Source organism: Perognathus longimembris, chromosome 7, assembly GCF_023159225.1.
Source record: "Perognathus longimembris pacificus isolate PPM17 chromosome 7, ASM2315922v1, whole genome shotgun sequence".
In the NCBI taxonomy this organism is placed as follows: Eukaryota; Metazoa; Chordata; class Mammalia; order Rodentia; family Heteromyidae; genus Perognathus; species Perognathus longimembris.
The window spans coordinates 75,199,657-75,216,706 of record NC_063167.1 but is presented as its reverse complement, the minus strand read 5'-3'; the positions used below and the strand labels follow the sequence as shown (position 1 = coordinate 75,216,706).

The following is a 17,050-nucleotide window of genomic DNA, read 5'->3' as shown; positions in this document are numbered from 1 at the left end:
ATTATTTGTATTCATTTACTTAGGACTGGTTGTTAGAGTGAAGACCCCGCGGGTGGGCAGGTGGGCGCTCCCCTGGTTTGAGCCAGCAGGGGTCGAGGTGGGGTGCAGAATGAATGTGTACGTGGGGGGCTGTGGCCGAAAGGGCGAGATCAGCTTATCAGAGAGTTTACAAGTTCTCTATTAAGATCTAGGAGCCCAAGGGCCCCCACCGACCCCAGGAAGCCCTGACAAGTTTGCGCCGCAATGGCTCTGCTCTGGTCCCAGGACAGGACAGGGGTTCCCCGGACCCCTTTTGAGAGGAGCAGCGGGCTGCAAGGGTCCGGGGGCTGGTCCGGGGCTGGACGGCAGCGGAGGAGCCTGTGGCCGGGTTCCCGGCGCGGCCGCCGAGGGCGCCCCGCCCCCGCGCGCTGATTGCTGCGCACCCGGCTCGGCCCCGCCCGCGCGGAGCGAGGGGCGGCCGGGCGGCCCGGCGGGGGAGACCGAGGGCTCCGGGGACCGCGAGCTACACTTTCCTCTTCCCGGGGAACCAGGGCGGCCAGGCCTGCGCTCCGCGCACCCCGCCGCTTCCTCCGCGTCGTTCCGGAGCTCCGTGCCGAAGGCGGGCGACCCCGGCGAGGCCGGATGGCGTAGCTGCGCCCGGGCCGAGCCGCCGCTGGAGCCCGGGCTGGGCGGGGACCGCCGCGGGTGATCGGCTCGGGACGCGGCGCCGCCTCCGAGGTACGAGTGGGACCCGGCCTCGCGCCACAGCACGCGCGGGGACGCCGGGCACCCGCAGGGTCTCGGCTTCTGCGGGGTGACGCTCGGTGACCCGGGCTTGCCTGGCTGCGGGTGGGACCCCTGGGGCCGCGGAGGGCGTCGTCGTCCGGCGATGTCTGCACTCGGGGCCGCGGGACCCGTGTCCAGCGGTGCAGGGGCAGCGATCGGGCGTTGCGCGTTCTGGGGAGGAATTCTCCACGCCCGCCCTCCCATGCTCATCCTCCCCGCGAGGCGTCCCGGCCGCGTCCCCTGGGTGGCGGGGCGCAATGGGTGGGAAGGACGCGCGGTGCGGGGGGCCGCGGTTCGAGCGCGCTCTCCGGGCCGGCCCTGGCTCCCCGCGGGGAGCGCGCCGCAAGGCGTTGGGGGGCTCGGCACGCCCCCCGGGGGGGTTTTGAGGAACTCCCCACGGGTTAACTCCGTTCCGGGCGGTTTGGAAGCCTTGGTCTGTGGACGTCTTCACCTGCGTCCCGGAGCCCGCGCGTGGACCACCGCGAGCCGCCGCGGTAGAGGGGAATTTGGTGACCGCCCTAAAAAGAGCTGGGGGAAGAAAAATCACCTCGTTTTGTTGAGCTGGGAAATGGGGGCGGGGAGGGGGAATCGTACCGGCCCCTCGAGGCGGCCGTGAGGAACGAAAAAGTGAAGATGTGGCCGGGGCTAGGGCAGAGCCGCGCAACGCAAGTGTTAGCGCGACCCACGCGGGCAGGGGGCCGTGGGGAGGAGACCCGGGGGGGGGCCCGGGGGGGCCGCGTTTGCGCAGCTCCATCGTACTTAAGAACTTTTAATCTTCTTGAAATATGGTACTTTAGAGTGCTTGAGTCCGAACGCACATGCTTCTTTTGGGTAATGATAATAATAACCAACACGCCTTGCTGTGTGCCAGACACCCCACGACACGTAATTACACATCCCGCCAAGTGGGGCAAACCACCGCCAGTAGTCTCATTCTGCAGATAAGACACTCAAAGTTGAGTCTTCTCTGCTCAAGACCACGCGCCGCGTTCTTAGCATTAACTCCCGCATGTCCTTGGTCTGGGGGGTGGGTGGGTGGGTGGGTGTTGGGGTGTTGGGGGGGATCAGATTTGTGGCTAGTTTGTTCGTGTGCTGTCAGGCCATGGAGATCCTATCATGCAGCTTCCCATAGGACTCTAACTTTTTTTTTTTTTTTTTGGTTATTGTTTGTTCTGGTTTGGGGGCTTGAACTCATGGCCTAACACTCTTGCTTGTTCCTCCCCTTCCCCTAAGGCTGGCGCGCTACCACACTTCGACTTCCAACTTTTTGCTGGAAAACTGAGAGATAAGTCTCATAGATGTGTCGGTCTGGGTTGATTTTGAACCTCGACCCTCAAATCTCAGTCTCCTGAGTAGCTAGGGTTATAGACGCGAGCCACCGGTAGTTGTAATATAGCCTTTGAATCTGATTGCTTAAGGTGATTATACATATATGGCTGAGAGCTGAATGGCAGCTCCCCAGAGAGGGGCTTCAAATAATTATAAATAGAACACTGCCTTGTGTTAATATGGATCTTTATTCTTAATTTCTTTCATGCATTCACCAGGCATTGTTGACCACAGTTCCTTGGCTTCCTTAGGAAACAGCTTGAGGCTGGCACAGGAGGCAGGGAAATAATTCTTACCCCCTTAAGGGCAATTAAAATGGACTTGATATCGTGCCATTGTGTCAGTTAAAGGATGTGGCTCTGTTTCTTGATGTTCTCTGCTTTTGGCTTTAATTCTGCATTGTTTATCGCTTCAAGGTTTCAGCATTTCTTTTTTTTTTTTTTCTTCTTCTAAATGTTGCCCCTTCAGTCTGTCTTTATTGTCCGTCAATTTTGATTTCTCCTGTTGTGATAGAACTTGACCACTGCATAGCAGCTTAGCTTGACTACTGTTGATTCGACTCATGTTTTCCAGTGTAAAAATCACCAGCTTGCTTTTTGAGCCCCCCAGCACTTCAAAGGCAAAATCCCTGGGGAGTCACTGTTAGGTTTTCATATTAGCCAACAGGGGGCGCACAGCACACTCTCCTAAACCTCTGCAGTGAAACTTACAAGTCGGAAGTGGAAAATGTGGCTTTACCTAGCAAAATAACCAAGCTGCCTTCTGAGTTTGCAATGGAGAACTGGAATTAATTTCAGCAAATTAAAGATGACCTCGAGGAAAGGGCCTATGTGTTGCATAGATGTCAAGAACTTCATAGTGGATGGACAGATATTAAAATGCATACCACAGGACTGGGGATGTAGCTCACCAGTAGAATGGGGGGCTTAGAATATATAATGCCATGGGTTCCATCCCCAGCACCACAAGAAAACTAAAAGTAAGCAAGAACCCCCCCCCCATTCCATCCTCGGTCCCTTCCCCTCCCACCATTTGTTTTCCTTAAGTCATGTAAGTAAACTATTTTTTTTATTTTATTTTTGTAGTTTAAATACTTTCTCAGGTCCCTACCTCCTTCCCTTCCTCCCTCCTAGTTGAACCCAGGGCCCTACCATCTATACAAGTGCCCTGCCACTTAACCTGGCTTTTCTAAGTGTAAGATAATAAAGGATTATTAATTTAAATTGCAACAATTCAACTACTATGCATTCTTCAGAGATGTATGTTTTAGTACAGGTTGACTATCCCTTAATGGAAATGTAAGTATCAAGAGGTGTTCTGATTTTTTTTCAGACTCTGGAATATTTGCATATGCATAATAAAATAGCTTGGGAGGCCACCCAAGGCTAAGCATAAAGTTTGTGTTTCATACATACCTTATAATATAAGCAACTTTCATGCAGTGTTTTTGGTGCACCTGAGTCTTGGCTCCCATCTGTCACATGAGGACAGGTGTAGAATTTTCTACTTGTGTTCATTTGGTGCCGAAAAATTTAGGATTTTTGCAGCATTTTCGATTTTGGAATTATGGAGAGGATCAATTTGCATAGTAGTAGTTTGAATCTCCTCCATATCACTGCAAGCATCTGTGATCTGGCCCATACATACATAACCAAAATGGAAGAATTCATAAACATGGAAAAATCAGTTAGTCAAATGGACTTTGGAAAAAGGTTTTCTAATCTGTACAGTTTGGTGGACCAGTTTCCTTGCTTACATATCATGAAGTTTTTTTTTTTTTAATAACTGTCCTCTGTAGCCACTCCTTTCTATACTGCAACATTATACTTATATGAAGGAGTTAGTTTATTTAGGAGCTCATTTAGTTTTAGTTTACAAGTGTTTAGCATTTCCCTCCCCCTCCTAATCTGGTTTTGGATTTGTCAAATTAGAGACCTCAGTTCTCTGAATGCTGGAAGCCCAGAGGCATAAGCTCCCCTAGGACTTTCACCTCCAGCCTTTAAGGATTGGCAAAATTAGTTTTCTGAAGCTGTTGCCCCATTCTATTTAAGACTCAAAGGAATCAATCTTTCTCATTTGCATGTAAGTTTGGCTGTGTAGTGACTCTTAGCCCCAGCTCCAGCGAAAGAAAAAATATCCTTTGGAGTCACTACCGATTTCTTTCCTGTTAAGTCACCTATTTCCTGAAGTCCTAACTGTTGATTTTGTTTTAAACCTTCAGTTAGAATTTGAGGTTTGAGTTTGCATTAAAGAATGGGGTTTAATTTCAGCTAATTAAAGATGACCTTGATGGGTCAGTAGGGTCACTGCTAGAATATTTTTTCCTGGATGATTATGCTCTGTGTTGATTTTGAATTGTTCATTCTTGATCAGTCATTTTGAAATGCATTTTTTGGTCTTTATGCTATTGGATAAAAAAACTATAATGGTCAGATTTATTAATAGAAAACTGTGCTTTAAAATATTGTAAAAAATCTCGTAAATCTTTAAAAATCTTTTTTTTTAATTTATTTTTGTCGATTGTGGGACTTGAACTCTGGCCTGGGTGCTGTCTCTGAGCTCTTCAGCTCAAGGCTAGTGCTCTACACTTTGAGCCACAGCACCACTTCAAGTTTTCTGGTGGCTAATTGGAGATAAGTCTCATGGACTTTGCTGCCCAGGCTGCCTTTGAACTGAGATCCTCAGATCTCAGCCTCCTGAGATACCGGCACCCAGTGTAACAATTCTTTTAACAGTACTTTTCTTAAAATTAAATTTTAATAATGTTATTTCAGCCAGTCCACTGGAGGAATTTCTTTATATTTACAAACTTATTTTAAAAATTTACATTAAAATGTTAGCTACTTTTTTTGAAACTTAATATTACTTGACTTGGGGTAAACATAGGGGTTTTAAAACTTAAAAGTAAGATTACAATGACATTAGGAATATGGACACTGAAACTAAGACTGGAGCTAGGCTAAATAAAAAGTTAGGCTTAGCTGGGTGCTGGTGGCTTATGCTTGTAATCCTAAGTACTCAGGAAGCTGAGATCTGAGGATCATGTTTCAAAGCCAGCCAGGGCAGGAAGGTCTGTGACAATCTTACCTCCAGTTAACCACCAGAAAAAGCCAGAAGTGGAGCTTTGGTTTAAAGTGGTAGAGCGATTGCCTTGAGCCAAAGAAGCTCAGGGACAGTGTCCAGGCCCTGAGTCCTAGCCCCAGGACAGGCAAAAATAAATAAATAAATAAAGCCTATTACAAATAACTTTGAACCATTAGGACATCTGTGTGTCTGGAAGGGAATTAAGTGTACTAAGATCTATGGCCTTAATTCCACTCTTGGAATGATAGCAGCGTTTCTTTGTAACATTTCATAAAAAACAAGCTGTTGCTAATTTGTTCAGTTTCTAGTCAAGTAGAAATGAATCAACACCACTTGGAAAGGCAATACAAAGGAGAGCTGGATCCTTATTCTGGGCTCTATCCATTTCTAGATTTCTTGTTTTCTGTCTTTTGAAATTGCACATTGGCTGGTTAATGGACACCAAACTTTATTTTTCTGTGCTTGCAAAGCTCATGAGAGTTAGTACAGATTTCCAAGCATTCTTCCTCCCCACTTAAGATGCCAGTGATTTTGATCTCTTACTCTCTCAACCAAGAAGCGTGCAGTGTATGTGTGTGTGTGTGTGTGTGTGTGTGTGTGTGTGTGTGTGTGATGCAATAGTAATATGAATTCTGCCTCAGGCCACCACTTTCATTTGGATCTTAGTCTACATTAAAAAAAAAAATCTTCAGTTTTTCAGGCCAAAGATGGAGGCTTCATGGGCTGACAACTCTTTAGAATGGAGTACAAAACATATCTAGAGAGGAAAATCTGGAATAAGAGCCCCAGAACCCCATTTGGGCCATCATCTTCTATCTGCTGCTCATCATTTCTGTCTGGGTGGGAGGTAATGTCTCGTATTTATGCTCATGATTTGATGATGTTGACAGGTACCCTCAGTCTGAGGGCAAGTTCATCTTCTAGAATCTGATATCAATCTGTTTTCTAGATGGTGATTTAGAGTGAGAGTGATATCTAAACCCTTAGCTCTAGCTTCACTCTGAGGAAAGGCAATGGAGGAGCATCTTACTCTCCCTACCTCTTGTCCTTGATGGGAATGGAAGATCTTCGGATGCTGTTTGTCATAGAAAACAATAATAGCAAACCACAACCCCTGGGTCCCAAACATCTACAACCACAAAAACACCTGCTTTCCTATCCTTCCAAGAGTGTGATTCATTCACTGATCCATGCCTGAAAGTCAGCAGGTGGTATGAAATGACTGATGGACCATTTGTGGAAACACTTTTAAGTTGATTAGCTCCTGGAAAATAAATCTTTAGCTAACCATCTTTACAGATTTGGACCCTTGGGCTCTCCCGTTGTGGGCATGGCACTGGAGGTGGAGCTCTGTGATTCACAGGTGAGGACGATGCTGAGTGGCAGAGGGGACAGAATACCAAGTAGGCCCTAGGAGAGGCAGACAGAACTTTGGATTCCTTCTTTATTGTTTTATTAATGCTGGAAACTGATGAAATACTTCTTCTCCTCTGGGGACTAGGCTTTGTTAGCATTTGTAGTGATTTATGTGTTTTGATACTGGGATTTTGGTCTTTGGATACAAAAGTGCTTGGGTGGCTCTTTGTGAAATGTCACTTCCTAGTTAAGTGTATGATAACTGTTGGAGCAGAATATGGCTCCCCTCCCCCTCTTTCTCCTCCTTGGAAGGTCATCTGAGGTGAGTTAGTAAGATAGTAGGCATACAGTCCCACTGGCCCCATCCGTGTTCACATGATCCCTCAAGTGCCCTTGTGTGATTCTTTCTCTGTGGGCATGGCTTGCCTCTTTCCCTGATGGCTTTTATCTGTCAAGCCAGACATCGACACCAAACACTTCTGAGGGTCTCATTCTGTGCAGTTGGCTGGCATATTCAGTTCACCTTGGAGGGAAAGCACTGTTGACTCATCGCATACATGTTGAATCATTGTACAGTTACAGCTTCCCCGTGTGTAGGAGTGGTATCTTAGCTAAGTGTTTATTCTTTTCTGCCAAGCCTTTCTGAGCTCTCCTTTCTCCTCTCTCTTCTCCCCTCTCTTTCCTCTTTCCTCTCTCCCCCTCTCTCTCCTCTCTTCTTTTCTCCTCTCATCTTTCTTCCTCCTTTCTTTTCTCTCTTCCTTTTCCTTCTCCCCCTTCCACCCCTTCTCCTCCTTTTCTCCCTCTCTTCTCCCTCTCCTTCCTTGTGTCTCTCTAGGGCTTGAACTCAGGGCCTGGGCACTGTCCCTGAGTTTTTGTGCTCAAGACTAGTGCTTTGCTACTTGGGCCGTACCTCCACTTCCAGCCTTTTTGCTGGTTCATTGGAGATAAGAGTCTCATGGATTTTCTTGCCCAAGTTAGCTTTGATCTTTCTTTGATTTTCAAATCTCATCCATTTGAGTAGCTAGGATTACAGAGCCACCAGGACTCAGCCTTGTTTTTGTAACTTTAGAAAGATTGCTACTGGCCATCTGTTTATTATAGATCATAGGAACTATGAATAGCAACTAGGCTAACTCCTCATTTTGTGAAGACACACCTGTACACTGGCTTTGTCTTGCCTCTATGCTCTTCATCCTTAGCTGCATAGCTACAGTTGCTGTGCAGTCCATAGATGCAGCATGCTTTTGAGTGGCGGGGGGATGATGACCTGCTCTTTATGTTCACATTTCCCCCCCCCCTCTATTTCTGCTTCGGTGGCATTTTTATTTCATTGTTAGAGGTTTTAATTATGCTTGGTGTGTGGGCTAAATAAATTTCCTTTAGAATTGGTTCTACTAAAGTCTTAAAAATTCCTCCAGAGGGCTGGGAATATGGCTTAATGGTAAAGTGCTCGCCTCGTATACATGAAGCCTGGGTTCGATTCCTCAGCACCACATACATAGAAAAAGCCAGAAGTGGCCCTGTGGCTCAAGTGGTAGAGTGCTAGTCTTGAGCAAAAAGAAGCCAGGGACAGTGCTCAGGCCCTGAGTTCAAGCTCCAGGACTGGCAAAAACAAAACAAAACAAAACAAAAAGTTCCTCCAGAAAGTATTCCATATAGGTACCTTGCTGGGTAGGTAGGACTTGTGGTAGTGTTTGCATGAGACACAGGTGCAAGTGTGCAAAGCAGGCTGCCACTTAGCTTAAATGGAAGCTAGGAGAGGGAGGAGCTAACAATAATAAGGGATTTAAATACTTCCTCTGGAATTAATATACATTTCAAGTAGGTAAGGGGATTGCAAAAGATTTTTTTCTTCTTTTTGCTAAGGTTAGGATTCTGTAGCTGGCAACTCTTACAGCCCCAAAGATCCTGTTCTTTAAAAGCCAGGAAAAAGCAGTCTGTTTCTAATTATGTATCACAAAAACTAGTAAAATTAAGCCAAGAAAAACGATCTCTTGGGAATGGGGTTGCCTTCATTTTGCAAAGGGTAAAGGAGAAAGAGCTGGAGATTCACATTTTTAAGGAATCCACTCGTTTTTCTGTTGGTGTTCAGAGTTTCTTTCCCCGCCCCGTCAAGTGCTCCATGTTGGAAATAAAGAAGCCTTTTAGGATTGTTTTGTTTTTTAGCGAGCTCAGTGAGAGTAGAGGTTAGACAGCATCTACTGACAGTAAGGGCCCTGGTTCACTGCTGTGGGACCCAGACTTTTCCTATTTGAGGGGTGCTGGGTTAGGAGCTCATACCAGCAGACCTGGTCGTTGGTGAGCTATTTTGTGTGTTGTTGTTGTTGTTGTTGTTGTTGTTATACTTCTATCATGCTTGGGACTGAAGTCCTGATGATGGGGAGAAAAACCTAGGGGTAGTATGGGAAGAAGAGGCTGGGAGGCAGGAGGTCTGGTTGGATGATGCATGAGTGATTAGTTTGTCCTTGACTCTCATCAGAGCAGCTGCCTTTCTGAGAGCCCGCTGCTAGTTTCAGGATAAATGGAAGAGATCCCATGCATACCACGCCACCAGGGAGCCAGAAAAGGTGCAAACTTTCCAGCTTGCTTTCAGTCAGTATCGTCTCTGTCTTCTCCTTTATAGATTTGCTACATGCATTGCTGTGTGTGTGTGTGTGTGTGTGTGTGTTAATTCTCTCGGAATCTATCTCTGCTGCCCCTCTTAAGTACTTGATCTCTCTACCACATTCCTTTTAATGATTGACCCTTTTTTCTTATCCCTTTTTTCTGTTGCTATAACAAAGTACTTGAAGCTAGGTGACTTACAGAGAATAAAGCTCATGGTTCTAAAGGTTGGGCAACCTCAACTGGTAAGGTAATTCTTGCTGGTGGAGGGGCCTCTGCAGAGGGAGACAGCATACAAGCTCTGCTTTCTCTTCCTTTCCTTCCAAGCCACAGCCCCACTGGAGTAGAGCCCCACTTTTATGGTTTCTTTTAACCTTAATTATCTTTCAGGGGTCCCACATCTAAACCATTAGTAGATTAAGCTAATTACAACATGAGTCTGAATGGGGATGTTAAAACCATTACCAAAGTTTTCCTTTCTTTTTCTTTCCTCATCTCATTCTGTATTAGCTCACTTTGATTTCCCTGTTTCAATAGTTTTCAGGTGTTTTTTTTGGGGGGTATAGTTTTCCTTTTTGTGCCAGTCCTGAACTCAGGACCCGGGTGCTATCCCTTAGCTTTTGCTTGCTTAAGGCCCAGCACCACACACACACACACACACACACACACACACACACACACACACACACACCTCACAACTTCTACAAACACAGAAACAAGCCAAAGGCTCACATACAAACCCTATTTCCCCTTCTGTTCTTTTTTTTAAATAGCATTATGTCTTTTTAATACACTGTTCCATACTTGGTTTAAAATTTGACCTGGACTAGAATATATACTTCCTAAGTGTGGGGATTTTTATGTCTTGTCTTGTTGAATTCTCTATCTAGAATTGTGGTGGCATGAAGCAGGGACTTGGTAACGATTTGTTGCATGAATAAATCAGAAGCAAGATTTGATTAATTTCTTACAGCTGCAATTAAATTCATAGGGGCTTCAAAAGGGGAGATATTAAATCTGTCTGGAAGATTTGATTTCTAAAAGCCCCATGTGAAACTCTCAGACTAGAACACTGATCTTTTGAATTTTTGGACTTGAAGCAGAGCCCCGGGCGCTCCCCGGCCTTCCAGTGGTTTGGGAAGATTGCCATCTACCTCCAACAGGCCTGCGCTTGCTGAGGTTTCCCTCTGCCTGTGGTTTGCCCTTTAACCCTTCCGCCCCAGAGATGAAAAGGAAGCCCAGCAGTAGAGGAAGGAGCTGGAGGAGCAGCTGTATGGGGCAGAGGGGCAAATGCCCAGTGTCCTCCACATCCTGCTGTGGCTCCGAGCCCATGCTGATGATGGCTCTTGGAACCTTCTAGAGTTGTCCTGCCTAGGGTTTGTGTTCTGAGGAACTACTTTGAGAAAGCCAGAGGTCTCTTGAGGTTTGTTTTTTTCTTTCTTTATTGTTTTCTTTGAAATGTTTATTTTAGGCAAAAACACCCCACTTTGGACAAAGAACAATTAGAACACCCCCTTAATTTTGAAGTGGGGTTTTTCATCCTTCCTAAGGGGTTGGATGGCAGGTGAATTTACTGCAGGCTTCTGTCAGTGATTGATGGGTCCCTGTGCAGAGCAATAACTGACACCCAAGGGCAAGAAATCCCATTCTGAAGAAGTAACAGATTTGAGGATGCAGGAGAGATGAAGAGCCTGGTTTATGTTGGTTTTGCCTCCTACTCTTACTGAGGCAACTGCAGGACGCCTCCTCCAGGGAGGCTGGTGGGGGGGGGGGGCCGTGCTCCTCAGCCCAGCAAGGAAGTCTTAAGGCTTAGGAGAAAGTTATTGCCTAGCGCCTAGCTAGCAGCTGTTGCTGCTGCTCCTGTGGCTCCTGCAGCTCCTGTGGCTCCTTCTCCTCCTCCTCCTCCTTTTTTGCTGATACTGGCTTTTGAACTCAAGGCCTTGTGCTCTTGCTTAGCTTTTTCTCCTCAAGGCTAGTTACCACTTGAGCCATAGCTTCACTTCTGGCTTTTTGCTGATTAATTAGAGATAAGAATTCTGTGGACCTTCCTGCCTAGGCTGGCTTCAAAATACGATCCTCAGCTCTCAGCCTCCTGAGTAGCTAGGATTACCAGCAGTAGGATTATCTGGCTAGGATTAGCAGATTACTATATCCTATTCTATCTTAGATATTACAATCAAAGGGTTAAAATGGAGTATAAGCGAGGGAGTAGTGAAGCTGAATGGCCTCCCTGGGGTTTGAGTTCTGTGTTCAGTCCGGATACCACCTTGTAATGACAAGCCACAGAACTCTTTGGGTGTAGAAACCTTGGATGTGAGGAAGTGGTTCTTAGAGTATTGCAAAGATGCATGGGATTCTGCCCTGAGAAAACTCTAGAAGCCTGGGTGATCAGGAGAGAGTGGGGGCAGGTTGGGGGTGGAGGAGAGGCAGGCTTTCTGTTTTCTCTATGGCCTCTGCGTCTCCTGCCTCCTTCCCAGATTCTTTCCCTGCGAGCACAGTGGGTTAGGAAATCTTTTCTCTTCCCACCACTGGCACACAGCACCTTGGGACTTTAATTAATCCTTGGCCTCGGGATAATAAATTTCTCCAGGTGAGACTGGCAGCCAGTGCGATATAATGACAGCTTTTTATCCTATGTACACAGTCTCATCTGATGTTTGCAAGGCCCCTGTCACCCAGGTGAGTTCAGGTGGTTATTGCTCAAAGGAAGAAGCCTGGGGCTGCGATTTCATCTCTGCTCTCCATCCTTTCTTGTGTGACCAGCTGTAGGGAATGATCTCCCATCAGTCAGATCTCCAAACAGCTTCCAGAGGAATGTTAAAAGCCCAATCTGCGCCCTCCCCCACCATAGCTCTTCTTTCCTTGCTCCCTCCAGAGCCAGGCTCGAGGAAAAGACCCACCCCGACCCCTCTTCCTCTTCCCTCTTCCCTTTCTGTGCCAGCCTTAGGGTTTGAGTTCCAGGAGTCATGCTCTTGCTGGGCTTTTGCACTCAAGGCTGGCCTGCTACCACTTGCTCCACTTCCAACTTGCTGCTGAAGTGCCTCACAGACTTTTCTGCTCAGGCTAGCCTCAAACTGTGATCCTCAGATGTCAGCTTCTTGGGTAGCTGGGATTATAGGCATGAACGACCAGCACCTGGCCACATCCTGACTGACGCTTTTTGTCATTTTGAGACAGGATTTCACTATATAGCCCACTGGTCTCTAACTCAAAATTTTCTTGCCTCAGCCTCCTGAGTGCTGGTATTACAGGTGTGTACCACCATATCCTACTCTTTAAACATTTTTTTTTTTAAACTTCCAGGCCCCCTTTAAAGGATAATTTTCCTTTGGAGTTTTCTGTTTATTTCACCAGGCTTTAAGACCATAAGCACAAAAGAACCAGTCTCTTTGCATGGCTGCTGGATCCACTGCCTGGCAAAGAGTATGGAAGATTTGTTGATAGCAGAGATGAAATACAGGAAATAAAATGAGTTGGCTCAAGTTGTAAATGACTCCTCCACCACTTTGAGCCATGCCCTCCCCTCCCCTCCCTCCCATCCTGTGTTTCTTGCTGGTTATTTTGGACCTGGATTCTTGTCAGATCTTCTGCTAAGGCTGACTTTGAACTCAGCCTCTAGATCTCAGCCTCTTGAGTAGCTAGGGTTACAGATATAAGCCACTGGTGCTTGGCTAGGTTTAGTCATCTCTTGTATATAGTCTGGCCTGTTCGCCACCTAACGGTTAGTTGGCAATTTTTAAATTTCTCACTCTTCATTTCTACTTGCTATCCATTTTCCTCTTTGAGCCAGATTTACTCTTTAAAAAAATTCCTGGTGGCATTAAGGATTTGAGTAGACTTTTCCAGAGAGTCCCAGTATTTTCCATATGCTCTGTAGGCTCATCAGGGAATGAAGGAAGCATGCCCAGGTCAGTAGGCTCAAAAGTAAACACAGACGACTCTGACACTAGCAGACTTAATGTACCTTTTGCTTCTCTGTCTTCATTACCTTCTCCTCCTTCTCTATTTCTGAGAAGTTTTTTTTTTTTAACTGGGTCTTGAACTCAGGGCCTCATGCTCTTAAGTTGGCTTTTTTTTTCTCTCAAGGCTGGCACTCTACCACTGGATCTATACCTTTATGTCCTGCTTTTTTTTCTGGATTAGTTGGGGAGAAGTTTCTCGGATTGTTTGCCCAAGCTGGCTTCAAACAGCGATCCTCACATCTCAGCCTCCTGTGTAGCCAGGACTACAGGAATGAGCCACCATGCTCATCATCTTCTTTGTTCGATCCATGAAGCTCTTTCTCAGAATCTTGTATTGTGCATATGCAATGTTTTTGTCCCCTGTAGGCCAAGTGATTATGGCCTTTGCAAAGGATCTCACAGAAAAGAGCAGTTTGTGTTTCCTGGTTTGATTTCAGAGCCCTAACTTTTCAGAAGCCTGTAGTATCACCATTCTTCTTATTAGACAACAGGTACCCAAGTTCTATGATGGGGAGCTGATGTGCCCAGCTGTGGGTCCACATGTGGGAGCCACATCCATCTTAGTGTTTGGTTCACTCCCACCTTAGGATTCTGTCACCATACTGGGCAGACTAGAAAAAAAAAATCTCCTGCAGTTTGTTTTTTATTTGGCCAAGTTCTATGATGGAGAGTCTTTTAAAAGCAGCAAGGCTCTTTCTTTGTCAGGAGCAGTAGCATGGAGTTCCAACTTGTCTTTGACTTCCTTTAGAGATGGTTTAAGATCCGGTGTAAACTTGCTGTGGTTTGCCTTGGGCATCCAACTGTTTAGCTTGGCTCTGTTCTATCTGTAATTGCTGCATTTTAATAATTGCCCAATATTCTTGTCAGCAATTTGCAGTCTATATATTTTTAATAGAACCATTTTGCCTTTCTTTCCACAGGTTTATTCAGACCTGCTCTAAGCCCCTGGATTAACACAGCCCAGAACCCCTCTCCCCCAGTCCCTGGATGGGGTGTTAAGGGGTCATTAAATATTCCTACCAGTCTCCTGATGCCTGGGTTTATATTCACATAAAAGTCTTCCGAGAAGCCATCTTCTTCCGCCCAGTTCCTACAGGACTTCTAGAAATTGCTCTTAGCATTGGCTGAATCAGTGTGTTTGTGTAGGGCGGTTTCTCCTTATGAATTCATTCAGGAAAATGACTTTCTTCAAGAGAATATCAAATAGAAATAAACTCTCTTAGCTGTTGTTGAGCTTGGAAATTAAGAGATTTCCATCTCATCTGAGGTATTGTGGAATGATGGTGACAGAAATGTTGGACCTCAAGAAATGATTCAGATGGCTCAGGGGGGCTGGAAAGCAGGGAAGAGACTTCGTTCCTATTGAAATGTTGGCCAACTGTGGAGCTAAGAACCTTGTTGTTTTTTTTTTTAAGTTGCTCTTTTTTTTTTTTAAAGATGGATTCTTAGGTAATTTAATTTGGTCCTTGTGATAACCCTGTCATCATAGCAGTAGGTTGTCTCTAATCTGAGCTGTTTCTGTTTGCTGGTACTGGAGTTTGGTGACTTAAGTATCTTTGTAGCCGCTAGTATACAATATAACCAGGTAGCTCATAGCACACCACAGTTTTGTTCTGTAATCCTGAAAATCCGATAGAAAGCCAAAGATTTAGCTAGGTGCCACGTTAGCCCTAACCTCTGGGGAGAGTGAGGTGGGTACCTGGCTTGAGCCCAGTTCAGAGCCACCCTGGGCAAACAGTGAGACCCTTCTTAACAAAATAAGCAAACCCTTGCTCCAAGCTGAAGACTTAAAATGTCACCTATAACCTTTGAAAAGTAGTTGCTCTACATCTTAAGTAGCCAGCAAACACCACCCAGACTCCTCCCAATTGCTGTGTGCTATCTTGATACTTTTTAAAACGTATTTTGTCTCTTAAACAGTTTCTACAAATTCTCTTAAGTGCCTGTAATGTGTTTATTTCAGAAGTGATGCTGCTGTGATGTTTTCTTACCCCCAAAAATGTGTTTTGTTTTAACAGGCAATTTGAGAACGGTGAAGAGAAAATTGTAAGGTCATTTTTGACTTTCGAAGACTGCGTGTGGATCGGATGCTGAAGTGACAAGAGGGGACACAGTGCCTGAGAAAGGAAGATGGAGTCCCCCTCCTTCATCGCCTTTTTTGCCCTTATGAGCTCCTGTGTGGCCACAGCAGGTAATTGACATAATACAAATCACAGGGTCATTATATTCTCTTGGTGCTGGGAATATGGCCTAGTGGCAAGAGCGCTTGCCTCATTATATTCTCTTGATACATTTATCTTCATTCTAGAAGGATTTGAGTCCTGTGATATTTCATATACCAATAAACATTTTAGATTACTGTACAGATGCATACCTTTGTCTGTGGTATATTTGCCTGGCTGTTCGTAGGCATTCTACTATCAGGCACACGGATTACCAGCTAACTGATATTGAGGCAGGTTGGAAACAAATAGACTGATTTTAAATCCCACTTAATTTTGGTACCTGCATAGATTAGATGCAAGATAATATTCCTGTCCTTAAATCAGAATTTCATGGGAGATCCTTTTTGTGTTTTCATCTGCTACAGAATAAATAGACCTTCTAGATAGAGCTAATGCTCTTAGCCTTTTTAGGAAGTGTTTTATTTCAGATATTTTGTTTATTTATTTATTATGCTGGTCATGGGGCTTGAATTCAGAGCCTGGGCACTGTCCCTGAGCTTTGTGTTCAAGGCTAGCACTCTACCACCTGTGCAATGGCTCCACTTCCAGCTTTTTTGGTCTCATTGACTTTCCTTCCCCAGCTGGCTTCGAACCTTGATTCTCAGATCTCAGCCTCCAGAATAGCTAGGATTACAGGTGTGAGCCACCAGCTCCTAGCCTCAGATATTTTAATGTGTAATTTCTTAAAAAGTAGAGAAAGGAGCTTAGTGGTAGAATACATGTCTAGCACCATAGAGACTCTGGGCTCCATCCCCAGCACTGGAAAAAGAAAAGGAAAAAAAAAAAAAGAAGAAAAATAGCAAAATGGTTTGTATTTCCTAGAGACCATCAGGTTGTGAAGAATTAAATGACTTGTTTGGAATGTTGTTGCTTAAGTAATAATATTAGATCCACACACCAGTGCCTTAGTGCTTTGTGTGAAGGTTGCTTGCTTGATTTGTTTGAAAAAGGAATTTATGGTATTTTTGCTATAATCTGCTTTGTGTCTCTTCTATAAGGAGCCATCTAAGAGTGGTGTGTTGGATCAGTTCTGGAGTCTGGCATGCCTAAATAATTACTATTTACCAAGTGTGTACAACAACTAGCCACTGGGTTACATAATTATAGAATATAAAACCAAGTAAGGATATGCTTCTTTAATAAGTTCACATAATCATGACTCTGAGTGGCGTATAATTATTTTGCCATTTTATAGGTGATAAAATGAGATCTGGTGAGATTAGGAAACTTGTTCAGTGTTACCCAGTTGGGAGACACAACAACAGTGTTTATAGCTCTGCCCCTAATGGGTGTGTCATATTGAAAAATGATCATACCTTGAAGGCTTCTGCCTGTAGGCTCAGACCAGGGGCTGTATGAAGACACGTGGAACCAGAGCTAGCAGAAGTAAACTGCGTGGTGTGACTGGACAGCAGAATGCCAATGTTCTCATTGCACATATTTTTGGTCAAGAAAGTTGCTAGCTTTGGGTTGTTGTTGTTGAATGCCAATGTGTGTACTTGAACTGCCCATTTTCTCTGTAGTACTGTGTCAACATTTTCATTTTGTTGTTTGCTTTTTTTGCTTGTGCATTAAAACAGATGTTAATTAAAAAGAGGGAGGAGGGAAAGAGAGAGAGAGCTTGATGGAAGTCCATGGGGGTGAGGACAAGGTATATAGTCACACTTGGTGGAGGGTAGCCTTCTGGTCTCATTAATGCCTGGGTTAGGCTGAAAAACAGAAAGG

General features: G+C 45.2%; 1 protein-coding gene across 1 annotated transcript in view; it reads left to right on the top strand.

Annotated features, from left to right (window-relative positions):
* The first annotated feature begins 462 nt into the window (after positions 1-462).
* Tgfbr3 (transforming growth factor beta receptor 3) overlaps positions 463-17,050 on the top strand; it is a 182,504-nt gene continuing 165,916 nt past the window's right edge. Inside the window, 2 exon segments of the mRNA XM_048351957.1 lie at positions 463-717; positions 15,119-15,291. Of these exon segments, the coding sequence (XP_048207914.1) occupies positions 15,231-15,291 (61 nt within the window). The 5' untranslated portion in view covers positions 463-717; positions 15,119-15,230.